At 50.8% G+C, this 16,676-nt stretch overlaps 1 protein-coding gene and 1 long non-coding RNA gene across 3 annotated transcripts in view; one reads left to right on the top strand and one right to left on the bottom strand.

The window, feature by feature from the left end:
- LOC310692274 overlaps positions 1-16,676 on the bottom strand; it is a 77,546-nt gene that overhangs the window by 59,662 nt on the left and 1,208 nt on the right. Inside the window, exon 2 of the long non-coding RNA XR_014518704.1 lies at positions 11,929-11,967. This is a non-coding gene — a long non-coding RNA (uncharacterized lncRNA). The remainder of the gene's footprint in view (positions 1-11,928; positions 11,968-16,676) is intronic.
- On the top strand, positions 4,830-13,438 carry LOC310692191 (C-type natriuretic peptide-like). 2 transcript variants are annotated; one of them, XM_083472856.1, is made up of 3 exons: positions 4,830-5,033; positions 6,426-6,712; positions 13,176-13,438. In XM_083472856.1, exons 1-2 carry the CDS (start codon positions 4,962-4,964, stop codon positions 6,708-6,710), a joined length of 357 nt encoding a protein of 118 aa, XP_083328982.1. In that variant the 5' UTR covers positions 4,830-4,961; the 3' UTR covers positions 6,711-6,712; positions 13,176-13,438. The 2 variants fall into 2 exon arrangements, with proteins under 2 accessions (XP_083328982.1, XP_083328981.1); XM_083472855.1 differs by lacking the exon at positions 4,830-5,033 and adding an exon at positions 5,594-6,185.

Below are 16,676 nucleotides of genomic sequence, written 5' to 3'. Positions count from 1 at the left end.
GAGGTTGCTTTCCCCCCGGGTGGGTCCCACGAACCCAGACTTCTCTGTTCTCCATCAGGCAGGAAGGGAAGAAAAATGGGGACGGGGGACAGAGCGATGGGATCAATGAGGCCTTTCACCCCCAAACTCCCATTTAGGCAGAAGCCTCCTATGACGCCAACCCAGTGAAGCTTGAATGCCTTGGTTGGCAGGGGAACCACCCAGGTCTGGGCCAGGAATTCACCCTGCTGCCCCCTTCTGCAAGGATCCCCATTCACCGCCACAGAGGTTGTGAAGATGCGGGGGTCAAAGTATTTATTTTTAGCCTTCAAGCGCCCACAGAGAGCTGGGGGTGGAGGCAGGCGGATGAGTTGTGTCCTCGAGACACCCTTCTGGTGCAGACCACGTCATGCGCAGCCTTTCCTTTGTCTCTTCCCCCCCCCCCCCCCCGGTGTGACTGGAAAGCACTTGAAATCCAAAAGGACCCTTGTTCCCAAGCCCCTTCCATGCAAGCCCACCCCCAAGCCCTGCTTGGGATATTTTGTTTTTGTTGTTGTTGAGTCGTTTAGTCGTGGCCGACTCTTCGTGACCCCCTGGACCAGAGCACGCCAGGCCCTCCTGTCTTCCACTGCCTCCCGCAGTTTGGTCAAACTCATGCTGGTCGCTTCGAGAACACTGTCCCACCATCTCGTCCTCCGTCGTCCCCTTCTCCTTGTGCCCTCCATCTTTCCCAACATCAGGGTCTTTTCCAGGGAGTCTTCTCTTCTCATGAGGTGGCCAAAGTCTTGGGGCCTCAGCTTCAGGATCTGTCCTCCCAGTGAGCACTCAGGGCTGATTTCCTTCAGAATGGAGAGGTTGGATCTTCTTGCAGTCCATGGGACTCTCAAGAGTCTCCTCCAGCACCAGAATTCAAAAGCATCAATTCTTTGGCGATCAGCCTTCTTGATGGTCCAGCTCTCACTTCCGTACATCACTACTGGGAAAACCATAGCTTTTACTATACAGACCTTTGTTGGCAAGGTGATGTCTCTGCTTTTTAAGATGCTGTCTAGGTTTGTCATTGCTTTTCTCCCAAGAAGCAGGCGTCTTTCAATTTCGTGGCTGCTGTCACCATCTGCAGTGATCATGGAGCCCAAGAAAGTAAAATCTCTCACTGCCTCCATTTCTTCCCCTTCTATTTGCCAGGAGGTGATGGGCCCAGTGGGATATTACTCTGTGAAATTCACCTGTGGAACTGGCTGCCACTAGACGAGGTCAGGGCCGCAGGCTTGGCCACACCCCGGGAACAGCTTTGACCAGCCGGCTGAATGGAGGGTAGCTGATGGGTCGCAAAGCCTTGGGGAGCTGGGGACTTCTTCCAAATGGAACATGGTGGACTCTCTTTTAAACAGAGGTTGGGCGGCCATCTGCCAGAGGATTCTTCAACTGCAATTCCTGCATTGCAGGGGGTTGGACTGAATGACCTTTGGAGAGTCTCTTCCATCTCTGCAATTCCATGATCTCAGAAAGTGGCGTCCTCTCCTTCATTGGAGGTGTTGTAAAGGAAAATCTGCCCTTCTTCCCTTATGGGGGACACAAGAGCCCTTATAGAGTCCTTACGTAGGTTCCCTATTGGTAGGAGAAGATAACAGAGGCCAACCAGAGAATATTGAGAAGCAAAGCAGCTAGTAAGCCTGATCTTTATTGATCTGTTGCAACAGGGTGCTCCCCTCACACGCAGGAGGACGGAGGAGGACCCAGAACAAAGGTGTGCCTGCCCTTATATAGACATTTTAAATTCCCTGACCTGTAGCTCAAGACCACCCCCAGAAACATCATACATACATCACAGAAGGGGCGTAGCTCAAGACCACCCCCCAGATACATCATACCTACATCACAGAAAAGGCGGTCTACAACAGAAATCCGAGTGCCTTGTTTTTACCCTGTCTGCCAGGTTATCTGATAATGCCTTATCTGATTGCCTTTCCTGGTAGTCTGCCCATTCCTTTGAGACGGCGATTTCCCAATTCCTGAGACAATGGGAAGGTCCCCTCACCCCCTCCCTCCTTGCAGAGAAAACATTTGGTCAGTTTGGGAGTCAAAATGGTTTCAGGGTGGTTTTCCTATGCTGCTCCAGACATGTGGTCCACATATCTATGTACGTGCTTGGTTGGTACATTTATGAACATTTATTATATATATAAGACCTTCATTTTTTTTATTTCAGAGGTTTTAAACAGAGGTGGGGTGGCCGTCGGACAGGGATTATTCAGCTGTGATTCCTCCTTTGCAGGGGTCCTCTGCAACCCCACAGTTCTACCATTCTGTGGGTCTTCTCCCGCAGAACGGCTGGTGAAATGTGTGAGAGCATGTGGGGCGGCGAGAGGCTGGGGGGGGGCGTGAAGAAGCTGCACCCACAGAATTCCCTCTGGGTACATTGGGTGCATGGGGCACAGGCAGCGCTGTGGGTAAAACCACAGAGCCTAGGACTTGCCGATCAGAAGGTCGGTGGTTCGAATCCCCGCAATGACGGAGTGAGCTCCCGTTGCTCGGTCCCATTTCCTGCCCATCTGGCAGTTCAAAAGCACGTCAAAGTGCAAGTAGATAAATAGGTACTGCTCCGGCGGGAAGGTAAACGGCGTTTCCGTGCGCTGTTCTGGTTCGCCAGAAGCGGCTTAGTCCTGCTGGCCGCATGACCCGGAAGCTGTACGCCGACTCCCTCGGCCGATAAAGCGAGATGAGCGCTGCAACCCCAGAGTCGGCCACGACTGGACCTAATGGTCAGGGGTCCCTTTACCTTTACATGGGGCGCAGGAGGCCTTTGGCGAGGGCAGTGATGCTAGCTGGGCCCACTGCTGTCCCTTGCGCAACACCCGTTGCTGGGGCATCCATCTCGTCTCCCTCAGGAATGCCCATCTGCTCAGCTAAACCCCGATCCTAAAGTGGGAAAGCCCCTCTTTCGCGGGGCTGAGGGGTGGCGATGTGGGCCCTGCCTCTACTGTTGCGCATGACGGCCGCACAAAGCCCCGCGTCCAAGGCAAGCCCTCAGCGCGCCTTAACAAGCATTAAGCCTCCTTTTAATTAGCTGCCTGGGCCGCTTAATCCTGGCTGATGTGGGGCCATTAATTAAAAGGCACAATAATAGGGGAGGAGCGCCATTCTCCCCAGCAACGTCCCGGGTGTGCGGGCTCCCGCCTCGACCCTGCGGAAAAACCTCCACTTCCCGGCTAATTGAAAACCCCCCCGGCTGCCGTCTTCGCAGCCTCCACTCTCTCCTTCAGAGGAGAAAGGTTGAGGCATTCAAATTTGCAAGCACCCAGGTCTACCTGTAGCTGGTTGAATGTCTGAACCCAGAACACGCTTGCCATCCTGGTAAAAAGAGGCAGGTTTGGTGCTGCAGGATCCTGTCCCGGGCCTGTTGCTGTTCAACAGCTTTATAAACAAACTTGGATGGATGAATTGATAAATAATAATAATAATTTATTATTTATACCCCGCCCATCTGGCTGAGTTTCCCCAGCCACTCTGGGCGGCTTCCAATCAAGTGTTAAAAACAATACAGCATTAAATATTATAAGCTTCCCTAAACAGGGCTGCCTTCAGATGTCTTTTAAAGAGAAGATAGCTGCTTATTTCCTTCACATCTGAAGGGAGGGCGTTCCACAGGGCGGGCGCCACCACTGAGAAGGCCCTCTGCCTGGTTCCCTGTAACTTGGCTTCACGTAGCGAGGGAACCACCAGAAGGCCCTCGGAGCTGGACCTCAATGTCCGGGCAGAAGGATGGGGGTGGAGACACTCCTTCAGGTCTACTGGGCCTTTGAGGCCATTTAGGGCTTTCAAGGTCAGCACCAACACTTTGAATTGTGCTCGGAAACGTACTGGGAGCCAATGCAGATCTCTCAGGACCGGTGTTATGTGGTCCCAGTCACCAGTCTAGCTGTCGCATTCTGAATTAATTGCAGTTTCCGGGTCACCTTCAAAGGTAGCCCCATGAGGAGCGCATTGCAGTAGTCCAAGTGGGAGATAACCAGAGCATGTGCCACTCTGGCCAGACAGTTTGTTATTGAATGATTTTATGTTACAAAAAAAAACATTACAACCATACTACCACTAAATATAATTGAGAAATAAAAATTACACACATCAATATTTAGTTTATTTGTTATTTACCATCTTATTTCCTCCCAAACATTCCATGCAAAAACACACATTCCAATGCAAAATAAAATTCCAAAAACAAAATGCAGTGCAAAACAAAATTCCAAAAACACACATTCCATGCAAAAACACATATGTACAGACACACATACACACAAAATGATAACAATTAAAGTAAATACTTTCCCCCCTTTGATCTTACAAAATCTTTTCTTCAGTTTTGACTTCCTGTCAAGTCCCTTCGCATATGTTTTATCTTACAATCGAATGCGCTCAAAACAATAAACCTTTCTCTATAAATTTTCCAATACGTTCTTCGACTGCATAGGCCTTTGCAGGGGTTGAACAGTTGTGGAGGAATTCGCGGCCGCCTTTCCGTTTGCGGCTTGTTGCAAAAATCCTGCAAAAATCGCACCTGCTCCTCTCCTCAATTTGCGCCCCCTACAGGGGAAAGACCCCCTACCCAGATCCCCCGTCTCCCTTCACCTCCCCACCCTACCTCCTGTCCTCCATCCCAGAATAACTCGAAGGAGGAGAATGGCAGGGCCCCTGGGTGACTTTTGCCGGTCTCTGGGGAAACCTCCCTGGAGAGCAGCAAGAATCAGCCAGGCCTTTTCTCAAACCCCTGGGAGTCAGAAGGGAGAGGGAGAAGGAAAAGGTTTCCTTGGCAATCCCAGGTTTCCCCTTGGGATGATGGATTTCGCGGGAAGGGGGGGCTTACGGGATGACGGAGGTGTTGGGAAGAGGCTGTGGTGGGGGGGGGAGAGAGAAAGCTGTTGGTTGGGAGTGTAGCGAGAACCTCCAGGCCTTCATAAGCCGAACTGTTGGGAGATTCAGAGCAGATGAAAGAAAGTCCTTCCAGCGCATTTTTGACCTGTGGAACTCCCTCCCACAAGATGGTCAAACCCCTAAAGGTAAAGGGTGAGCTCCCGTTGCTCGGTCCCTGCTCCTGCCAACCTAGCAGTTCGAAAGCATGTCAAAGTGCAAGTAGATAAATAGGTACCGCTCTGGCGGGAAGGTAAACGGCGTTTCTGTGTGCTGCTCTGGTTCGCCAGAAGCGGCTTAGTCCTGCTGGCCACATGACATGGAAGCTGTACGCCGGCTCCCTCGGCCAATAAAGCGAGATGAGCACCGCACGGAAACACCGTTTACCTTCCCGCCGGAGCGGTACCTATTTATCTACTTGCACTTTGACGTGCTTTCGAACTGCTAGGTTGGCAGGAGCAGGGACCGAGCAACGGGAGCTCACCCCATTGCGGGGATTCGAACCGCGACCTTCTGATCAGCAAGTCCTAGGCTCTGTGGTTTAACCCACAGCGCCACCCGTGCCCCTGTTATCGGTCTATATTCCTTTACAAATATTTTTCGACAATAGTCCTAATATACATTTTAAATTCATTTTGATGTTATTATCCAATAAATTTCTTGTGTTTTTCGTTATGGGGTTTATTTCCTCTTCTGTGTTTCCAGACAACCCTGTCTCACAGGGGGTTGGGCTGGATGACCTCTGGGGTGCCTTCGACCCTTCCATGATTCTAACCCTTTGCTGCTTCTTTACCCATCCAGGCCGCCCTTCCTTCCTTCCTTCCTTCCTTCCTTCCTTCCTTCCTTCCTTCCTTCCTTCCTTCCCACCAGCCAGCCAGCCAGCCAGCCAGCCAGCCCCCACCCCCTGCCCTTTCTCCCCCTCCCCCCCTTCCCGTAACCCGTCCCCTGGGCAACACATGCCTTTCACTGGGGGACAAAAGCCCCCCTCCAGTCCCCATCCCAGGAGGACACCCCCCTGGCTCCCTCGGCCTTGCCAGCAGGGGGTGGCCCCTGTTGCCCGGGGAGATGGGGTGGGTGGTCCGAGCACCCCTATAAGAACGGCAGCCGTGGAGACAGGCAGGCCAGACGCACCCAAGCCATCCTTCCGCTCGCCCCTGGGGGGTCCAGGCAGCCCACCCGTCCGACATCCCAAAGGAGAAACTCGCTGGCTTGTTTTGGGGGGAAGGATGAAGGTCTTGCCTGCCTCCCTCTTCCTCTTCCTCCTGCCCCTGGCCTCCCAGACCCCTGTCCACTCAACCCAGGTAAGTAGAGGACCCCATGAGCACCCCCACTTCTGTCTCAGACCCCCCCTTCTCTGTCAAAGACCCCACATCTTCGAAAGCATTCCAATGCACCATTTTTTTTTGCAGAGATCTAAGATAGCACATTGAATTGCTGGTGGGTACTAATTTTGGGAGCGGGGCACAGGGTCCTACTTATGGGGTGAGTGTTTTTTTGGGGGGGGGTTAAATTTCTCCTCTCTTGTCTCCTTCCCTCTTCAGTCCTTGCTGGAGATACTTGGGGAAGACCTGGCCACCTTGCTGTCGGCCAACGAAGGGGACCACCACCCGCCGCCGCTCTCCCAGATCCTACGCGGCCAGCACCCCCTCCACGATGCCCCCGGCCCCCCAGCCCCCTCCTCAGGGGAGCGCGCCTTTATCCACTTCCTGAAAGACTTTGTGAGCACCCAGAAGAAGTTCCGGGGGCGAGCCAAGAAGATGGCCCAGCAAGGATGCTTTGGCATCAAGCTCGACCGGATCGGGACCCTCAGCGGCCTTGGGTGCTAACGGTAAGCCTGGGCGTGGAGTCGCTGAGGAAAGGGGGTTGGGGAGAGGGAATGGGCAAAGTCTGTAGCTCAGAAGCCCTCTTTCTCGGCACCTCTAGGTGTTGGACTGGGGTTAACATGGTTACTCAAGTGAGGGCAACCAAAATGGTCAAAGGCCTGGAAGCGATGCCTTATGAGGAACGGCTAAGGGAGCTGGGCATGTTTAGCCTGGAGAAGAGGAGGTTAAGGGGTGATATGATAGCCATGTTCAAATATATAAAAGGATGTCACATAGAGGAGGGAGAAAGGTTGTTTTCTGCTGCTCCAGAGAAGCGGACACGGAGCAATGGATCCAAACTACAAGAAAGAAGATTCCACCTCAACATTAGGAAGAACTTCCTGACAGTAAGAGCTGTTTGACAGTGGAATTTGCTGCCAAGGAGTGTGGTGGAGTCTCCTACTTTGGAGGTCTTTAAGCAGAGGCTTGACAACCATATGTCAGGAGTGCTCTGATGGTGTTTCCTGCTTGGCAGGGGGTTGGACTCGATGGCCCTTGTGGTCTCTTCCAACTAAATGATTCTAGTCCCTGTGAGGTTGTCCACCAGATGTCAAAGAGAAAAACAACGACCAGAATTTTAGAAGACATCTGAAGGCAGCCCTGGTTAGGGATGCTTTTAATGTTTAATAGACTATTGTATTTTAATATTCTGCTGGAAGCTGCCCAGAGTGGCTGGGGAGACCCAGCCAGATGGGCGGGGTATAAATAAATAAATAAATAAATAAATAAATAAATAAATAAATAAATAAATATTATTATTATTATTATTATTATTATTATTATTATTATTATCCTGCGCTGATCATGTTCAAAGCAGCAGGATATGCTGAGTCTTCCCTGGGCACCCAGGAGGCGTTGGAAGAAGAATCCCATTTGGATCGATTCCAAATTTTCATGGAATCCAGGCACAGAATCGTGGAATTGTTGAGTGGGAAGGGAGCCCAACGGTCATCTAGTCCAACCCACAGCAAAGCAGGAACCCTGCCCATGCGAAGCACATTGCTTCCTCCAAATCAGTAGTTCTCAACCCGTGGGTCCCCAGATGTTGTTGGACTACAACTCCCATCATCCCTGAGCTCTGGCCTTGCTAGCTAGAGGTGATGGGAGTTGTAGACAAACAACATCTGGGGACCCACAAGTCGGGAACCGCTGCTCCAAATAATCCTGGCAACGGTGGTTTTGCCCCTCGCAAGCTACAACTCCTAGCACCCCTAACAAACTACAGCTCCCAGCGTGGTGTAGTGGTTGAGAGCAGTGGACTCGTAATCTGGGGAACCGGGTTCGATTCCCTGCTCCTCCACATGCAGCTGCTGGGTGACCTTGGGCTAGTCACAGTTCTCTGAAGTCTCTCAGCCCCACTCACCTCACAGAGTGTTTGTTATGGGGCAGGAAGGGAAAGGAGAATGTCAGCCGCTTTGAGACTCCTTCGGGTCGTGATGACGTGGGATATCAAACCCAAACTCCTCTTCTTCGTCTTCTTCTTCCCAGGATTCTTGCGTTGGGGAGCGGAATGTGTTTTACATAAGGTTAATCTTCTTCTTCTTCATCTTCTTCTTCTTCTTATTAATAATAATAAGAATTGGCTTTAAGAACCAATCACAACAAGCACAAGATGTAGGCTAATAGTTAGTAGAGAATATATAATAGAATGATGATATCATTCAAATTACAGTGGTACCTCGGGTTAAGAACTTAATTCGTTCCGGAGGTCCGTTCTTAACCTGAAGCACCACTTTAGCTAATGGGGCCTCCTGCTGCTGCTGCGCCGCCGGAGGACGATTTCTGTTCTCATCCTGAAGCAAAGTTCTTAACCCGAGGTACTATTTCTGGGTTAGTGGAGTGTGTAACCTGAAGCGTATGTAACCTGAAGCGTATGTAACCCGAGGTACCACTGTATAGGAATAAGCCAATCAAAGTTCATATGTACAGTGTAACAGAGTGGTGAAGACTGATGAAGACTATTACGAAACAGTGGCGTCATTCTGGAGACACTGTCCTGATGAGGTTTTTGAGATGTCTTCCGTTGAAACTTTTGAAAGACTATTGAGAGACTTTACTTTGGAAGCTTTTTAGACGACTTCTGTTGGAACTATTGTAAGACTGTCCTTAGATATCTAACTCTGTTATGTTGTACATATGAACTTTGATTGGCTTATTCCTAGTGGTGTGTTTGTACTGTTGCAATTAAATATGCTTTAAACAGAATCCTGTTGCTGACCATGTCTCTGGACAGCCGACAAACAGAATTATTTGCCTCTGGTAAAGGTAAAGGGACCCCTGACCATTAGGTCCAGTTGTGGCCGACTCTGGGGTTGCGGCACTCATCTCGCTTTACTGGCCGAGGGAGCCGGCGTCCAGCTTCCAGGTCATGTGGCCAGCAGGACTAAGCCGCTTCTGGCGAACCAGAGCAGCGCACGGAAACGCCGTTTACCTTCCCTCCAGAGTGGTACCTATTGATCTACTTGCACTTTGACGTGCTTTCGAACTGCTAGGTTGGCAGGAGCAGGGACCGAGCAACGGGAGCTCACCCCGTCGTGGGGATTCGAACCACTGACCTTATGATTGGCAAGCCCTAGGCTCTGTGGTTTAACCCACAGCGTCCCCTTCTTTGTCTCTGAACAGCCGACAAATACCCTTTTCCCACCACATGTCCCCCTCTGGCAACTGTTACCTACAGGTAGACTGCCTCTGGGCTTGGAGGTAAAATTTAGCTACAATATGTAGACCTTTCACACCTCCTCCTCCTCCATAAATTTATGAAATGCCCTTTTAAAGCCTTGAGAGTTTGAGACTGTGGGTTCCTTACATTAACTATGTCACATACGAATATGCAGTGGCATAGCGTGGGGGTGCAGGGGGGGCCGGCCGCACCGGGCGCAACATCTGGGGGGCGCTCGCTCGCACTCGCAGCTCTCTGCCCCTACCTGGCTCACTCACTCTCTCTCACTGCAGTGCCAGCTGTGCGAATCAGATCCGAGCCGCCGGGTCGCCGCCCACTGTGGAGGGGGTGGGTGCCAGGCATGCGGTGCGGAGAGAGAGCGAGGGACTAGCTGGGGGAGGGACAGTGCAGCGGCCGCCCAGCGCAGCGCTGAGCGCGGGAGAGAACCACACCAGACCAGACCAGGCAGCAGCAAGAAGAAGCTGGCAGCGGCGGCAGGTTAGGGGTTAGGGGGCGCAAATTACTTGCCTTGCCCCGGGTGCTGACAACCCACGCTACGCCGCTGCGAATATGCACTTCCTTTTCGACAACTGTTGCTTGTCCCCATCCAATTCAGGAAGGTGATTCACCAGGATGCTTGTCTGGCAGGTGGCACTCCTTCACCTGGGACCACTCCTGCCTTCAGATCTCCCATCCGCAGTCAGTCTTTGCCTTTAGCTGCAACACAGGGGGTTGGACTGGATGACCCTTGGAGTCCCTTCCAACTCTATGGCTTAATAATAATAATAATAATAATAATAATAATAATAATAATAATAATATTTCATTTATAGCCCGCCCCTCCCAGTTCAAAAACCGGGCTCAGGGCAGCTAACAACAAATTTAAAACACTTAATTATAAAAGCAGCATAAAATACAGTATAAAAACATGAATAACAATAAAATTCAAAAATCAATTTAGGGGAAATAAGCATAAGGGCTAGCTGGCTGAATTGGTCCTCTTTGGGCCAGCGAGGAGACCAGGGGAGAATTAGCTGTGGGGTCTCAGAGCAGGTGATCTTCATAAAAAGGGAAGGAAGAGGAATAAAAGATCAGGCTGAATTCAAATTAAAGACCAGGTGGAATAGCTCTGTCTTACAGGCCCTGCGGAAGGAGGTTAAATCCTGCAGGGCCCTGGTCTCCTGGGACAGAGCATTCCACCAGGTCGGAGCCACCACTGAGAAGGCCCTGGCTCTGGTGGGGGATAGTCTGACTTCCTTAGGGCCCGGGACCTCTAAACTGTGGTTATTCATGGACCTTAATGTCCTCTGCGGGGCAGACCAGGGGAGGCGGTCCCGTAGATACGAGGGTTTTGGCAATGGGAACTTGCCAGGGAAAAGGCAGGGGTCTGAGGGTTCGGGAACGGAGGCTCACAGGTGGACAGAACTTTCCAGATGTATGTCAAATTTGGAAAGGCTAGAAATTATGGCGGCAGCTGTTTTCAGCTCCTTTCCTAGCATCGAATTCGCATTTTTCACAGCTGCTGCACACTGGGTTGACATCTTAAAAGAGCTATCCACTAGGACTCCCAGGTCTCGTTCCTGGTTCACCTCCAGTTCAGACCCCACGAGCCTATATTTGAAATCTGCATCACTTTACTCTTGTTTACGTTGGGTTGCGCTTGCCAATTCGCCTTCCATTCGCTCGGTTCGGAGCTCTTCGCAATCCCTTTTTCATTTCAGCAGCCCTGGATTGGATCCTTGGCAAACTTGGCCACCTCACCCCCCAACTCTGGATCGTTTCAGGAATTCTCTGAGTAGACCTTGTATATTTGGCCTTCCGAAACGCCAAAGATTCCTGCGCAGATTTAGCTGTCAGTAAATAAGAGGCGAGGTCCTCTTACTGCGGGACTTGACATCTTTCCGCAGGGCCTGCAAGACAGAGCTGTTCCGCCTGACCTTTGGTTTGGGCTCAGTCTGACCCTTATGTTTCCCTCCCCTTATGGTCTTGATCTATGGGCTGCTTTTAAAATGAGGCTGCATTTTAAATTGTATTTTAACCCAGTATTTTAAATTGGTTTTTTCCCCTTTCCCTTTCCTCCCCCTATTATGTTTTTATTGTAATTTTACAGGTGTTAGCCGCCCTGAGCCCAGCTCTGGCCAGGGAGGGCAGGGTATAAATAAAAATATTTATTATTATTATTATTATTAAACCAGTTGCTGGTTAAAGAGCAGGAAACAGAGTAGGGATAAATAAATGCCCCAGAAGAACCCTGCTGGATCAGGCATGTGATTTAAAAGATGGGATTTGCTCCCGTGAGCTGTACTGAGCGCCACCATGTCGGGTAGTTCGTAAAAATTCGACAAATCCATTGAGGAGGAGGCTATCCAGAATGCGGCAGCCAGACTGGTGACTGGGAGCGGCCGCCGAGACCAAATAACACTGGTCCTGAAAGACCTAGACTGGCTCCCAGGACGTTTCCGAGCACAATTCAAAGTGTTGGTGCTGACCTTGAAAGCTCTAAACGGCCTCGGTCCAGTATACCTGAAGGAGCGTCTCCACCCCCATCGTCCAGCCCGGACACTGAGGTCCAGCTCCGAGGGCCTTCTGCCAGTTCCCTCCCTGGGAGAAGCCAAGTTACAGGGAACCAGGCACAGGGCCTTCTCGGTGGTGGCTCCCGCCCTGTGGAACACCCTCCCACCAGATGTCAAAGAGAACAATTGTCACCAGACTTTTAGAAGACATCTGAAGGCAGCCCTGTTTAGGGAAGTTTTAATGTTTAATAGGTTATTGTATTTTAGTGTTCTGTTGGAAGCTGCCCAGACTGGCTGTGAAAACCCAGCCAACTGGGCGGGGTATAAATAAATAATAATAATAATAATAATAATAATAATAATAATAATAATAATAATAATTATTATTATTATTATCATTATCATCATCATCATCATCATCATCATCATCATCAGCTGCTATATGCTCTTTCCAGGGCCAGAAGCAGCAGACCTGCTGTTAAACTACGGAACTCCCTGCCACAGGAGGCTTTAAAAGAGAATTGGGGAAATTCTTGGAGGAGAGGGTTGCAGTTGGCTACTAGCCATGCCTTCATGGTCAGAGGCAGAGCAATGGGTAGATTTACAGAGAGGGCTATTGATGGCTGCTAACCATGACATAATGCTTCTGAATGCCAGTTGCTGGAAACCAGGGAGTAGGGGGAGAGCTGCTCTCGCACTCGGATCCTGTTTGTGGGTTTGGCTTTGGGCCACCTGTTTGGGCACTGCAAGAACCAGGATCCAAAAGCTGACAGAATATACCGAATTAGACGGTCTATCGAGAAAAAAACAAAGAATGAATCAAACCAGGAATTTGCTTCAAAATGGGAGTTTTTCAAAGAATATCTGAAATATAAATATAGTAGTTCAAACTGTGTTGCAGCATTCGAGGAACTTCAGTAATAGTTGCAAGGCAGATCTAAGAATTAAGATATATTAAGAAAAAGTTACGATAAAAGCGTGCATTGACAGTAAGTAATATGATATCGAAATATGGAATAGACGGGAAGTTGGGTCTGTAGTGTGAAGACCAATTTATGTTTTATTGTTTGTTAAGAAAATTCCGTGCCTATAGTTATCCCTGTGTATAATTTGGTATTTGTGTTTTCTCTTTTTTTGCTGTATCAATAATTTTTTTGTAAAAAAGAGAGAGAACCAGGATCTTGGCAAAGATGGGCCACGATTGCCTTGATCCAGCAAACCTCTTCTGATGGCCTGATTCTGCTTCTTCTCTTGCAGGTGCCACCCCTCTGACGAAGCCCCCCAGGGGCCGAAGGACTCTGCACAGACAAAAGCGCCCGCCGGGTGCTTGCAAATAAATCTCCGTACCTGCCCCCCCCCTCCGGGCGATCTGCCCCGCTTCAGACCAAAAAAGACAAAAGCCCCTCCACTAACCCTGACCCCCACGGACTTACTCCAAACACCAAGCGTCTCAACGTGCCATTTGTAACCGATTGGAACCTGTCTTAATTTTTTGCAAAAATAAAATTGTTTCTGTTTGACTCCCCCACCCCACCCCACCCAACCTCGCTGCAAAATTCATCCGGGTTTGCGGAACGTTGCGCCGTGCAAAGGTCAGCTCCCAAATTTTTGATTTGGTTAGCGAAAAAGGACGCCTCTCTACGTGTAAGGAGTGCGTTGTCCTTGCCGCTTGGTGAGCCAAGGCAGCTCTGGGATCAGGAGGCAAGAGCTAACAAATGTTTTTTTGCAAGGCAGGCCCGTCAGCACTCACTTTCAGGGCAGGTAGCAGGAAATCCTTCTTCAGTTCACCTGCGGAACTCCCTGCCACTGGAGGCAGTGATTGCTTCCGTCTCGGGTGGCTTTAAAAGAGGATGGGACAGACCAGGAGGAGGGGAGGGCTATTGAGGGCCGCGAGCCATGTTGGCTACGCTCTGCTGGAAATCACAAGAATGGCTCTTCTGCTTACGGGTTTTCCATCCGGCCTGCAGGGGGTGAGAATACGTACACACAGCCTTGGAAGTAGTGTTTCAGAGACGGGAGGCTGGCGTGAGAAACAGGTTTCTGGGTCTGAGGCCTGAGAGCCCTGAGTGCAAATTAAGGCATGGCATGATAGGTTAAGGCATGGGTAGGCAAACTAAGGCCCGGGGGCCGGATCCGGCCCAATCGCCTTCTCAATCCGGCCCACGGACGGTCCAGGAATCAGCGTGTTTTTCCATGAGTAGAATGTGTGCTTTTATTTAAAATGCATCTCTGGGTTATTCGTGGGGCCTGCCTGGTGTTTTTCCATGAGTAGAAGGTGTGCTTTTATTTAAAATTCACCTCTGGGTTATTTGTGGGGCATAGGAATTAGTTCATTCGGCCCCCCACAAGATCTGAGGGACAGTGGACCAGCCCCCTGCTGAAAAAGCTTGCTGACCCCTGGGTTGAGGTCTCCAGCGAACGGCAAGCACTTTCCACACGGGACGCGGGTGGTGCTGTGGGTTAAACCACAGAGCCTAGGGCTTGCTGATCAGAAGGTCTGCGGTTCGAATCCCCGCGACGGGGTGAGCTCCCATTGCTCTGTCCCTGCTCCTGCCCACCTAGCAGTTCAAAAGCACCTCAAAGTGCAAGTAGATAAAGAGGTACTGCTCCGGCGGGAAGGTAAACGGCGTTTCCGTGCACTGCTCTGGTTCGCCAGAAGCGGCTTAGTCCTGCTGGCCACATGACCCGGAAGCTGTACGCCGGCTCCCTCGGCCAGTAAAGCGAGATGAGCGCCGCAACCCCAGAATCTGCCACGACTGGACCTAATGGTCAGGGGTCCCTTTACCTTTACTTTCCACAAAGGTTTACAGATTTCCAGGGGCGGCACAGCTCAGCAAGGCCACACGGGGTCGCTGTTCCTCTGTGAAACCTGTGGCCTCGCTTCTCTCGACCTGGGTTTTGTGGAGGGTTGCAGTTTGTTTTTCCTACGACAGTAGAGAGGGGGAAACAACAGCACACCCTCTCTCTCCAGCTGCCTCTTTGCAAAACACTTCAGAAAGGAGTCTGAAGGTTACCCCAAACTGCATGTGTGAAAGGAGCCCTGTGCGCAATGCGGACACTTCTACTCAGCAAGGGGTACCCTATCGAACCCAGGAGAAATTTGCAGTGGGTGGACCGGTTTTTGTGGCAGCTGCATTCTGCGTGGCCCATTGGGAAGAACCGGGAGTCTTTGCAAAATGAGCCATGCGATAATATAGTCATGATTGCCAGAGCCAAATGGATGATCCCAGAAAGTTCCACTTGGGGATTAATTTGAATGGAAAGCATAACAGAAATGCGATCGATAGCTTTCATTCCTGCACTGCAGGAGATTGGACTAGATGCCCCTTTGCGTCTCTTCCAATGCCACAATTCTTGTTGTTGTTTAGTCGTTCAGTCGTGTCCACCTCTTCGTGACCCCCTGGACCAGAGCACGCCAGGCCCTCCTGTCTTCCACTGCCTCCCGCAGTTTGGTCAGACTCAGAACACTGTCCCACCATCTCGTCCTCCGTCGTCCCCTTCTCCTTGTGCCCTCCATCTTTCCCAACATCTGGGTCTTTTCCAGGGAGTCTTCTCTTCTCCTGAGGTGGCCAAAGTCTTGGAGCCTCAGCTTCAGGATCTGTCCTTCCAGGGAGCACTCAGGGCTGATTTCCTTCAGAACGGAGAGGTTGGATCTTCTTGCAGTCCATGGGACTCTCCAGAGTCTCCTCCAGCACCATAATTCAAAAGCATCCATTCTTCGGCCACAATTCTAGGATTCCATAAATCTGCAGAGCCACACACAGTCCCTGCTCCTGCCTTGCAAGTTATCGTAAGGATTGGAAGTAAATTATAGACGGGAAGTGCTTGGCCGTGTTGTCCTAGACGCCAGCAAATCATAGACAAGTGGTAGGGTCCCCGAGGGTCATCCAGCCCAACCCGCTGCAATGCCAGAATCTTTCACCCAATGTGGAGCTTGAATCCACAACCCTGAGAGTCTTGTGCTCTACTGATTGAAATTAGGTAAAAGTAAAGGGACCCCTGACCATTAGGTCCAGTCGTGGCCGACTCTGGGGTTGCGGCGCTCATCTTGCTTTACTGGCCAAGGGAGCCGGCGTACAGCTTCCAGGTCATGTGGCCAGCATGACTAAGCCGCTTCTGGCACACCAGAGCAGCGCACGGAAACGCCATTTACCTTCCCGCCAGAGCAGTACCTATTTATCTACTTGTACTTCGACGTGCTTTCGAACTGCTAGGTGGGCAGGAGAAGGGACTGAGCAATGGGAGCTCACCCCGTTGCGGGGATTCGAACCGCCGACCTGATTGACAAGTCCTAGGCTCTGAGGTTTAGACCACAGCGCCACCCGCGTTCCTGAAATTGCTCTTAAGCAAATACTTAAGTTCAGTAGGGTTTGCATCTAGGGTAACCGGATAGAGGATCACTGCCTTAAAGCGCGGGTAGGCCAACAAAGGCCCGGGGGCCAAATCCGGCCCAATCGCCTTCTAAATTGTGTTTTCACATGAGTAGAATGTGTCCTTTTATTTAAAATGCATCTGTGGGTTATTCGTGGGGCATAGGAATTCGTTCATCCCCCCAAAAAATATCATCTGGCCCCCCCACAAGGTCTGAGGGACAGTGGACCGGCCCCCTGCTGAAAAAAATTGCTGACCCCTGGGTTAAGGTCTCATTGCTATTGCTGGCTGCCCCTCGCCCCCATTTAAGAGACCTCTGGGAACTGTAGTTTTGTGAACCTGCTGGTAACCTGTGCTCCCAACCCGAGCAAAAAGGCAAAAAACCCG

This window comes from Podarcis liolepis, assembly GCF_965112155.1.
Source record: "Podarcis liolepis genome assembly, chromosome: 13".
NCBI classification, from domain to species: Eukaryota; Metazoa; Chordata; class Lepidosauria; order Squamata; family Lacertidae; genus Podarcis; species Podarcis liolepis.
This window is presented reverse-complemented; position numbering and strand designations above follow the sequence as displayed.

What these genes read in the sequence shown, in the direction of transcription:
- LOC310692191 (XM_083472855.1), top strand. Translation starts at nt 5,649, where the DNA reads ATGATTCTAACCCTTTGCTGCTTCTTTACCCATCCAGGCCGCCCTTCC. An exon ending in CCCCTGTCCACTCAACCCAG is followed by an intron (nt 6,186 to 6,425) that starts GTAAGTAGAGGA and finishes TTCCCTCTTCAG; the next exon opens with TCCTTGCTGGAGATACTTGG.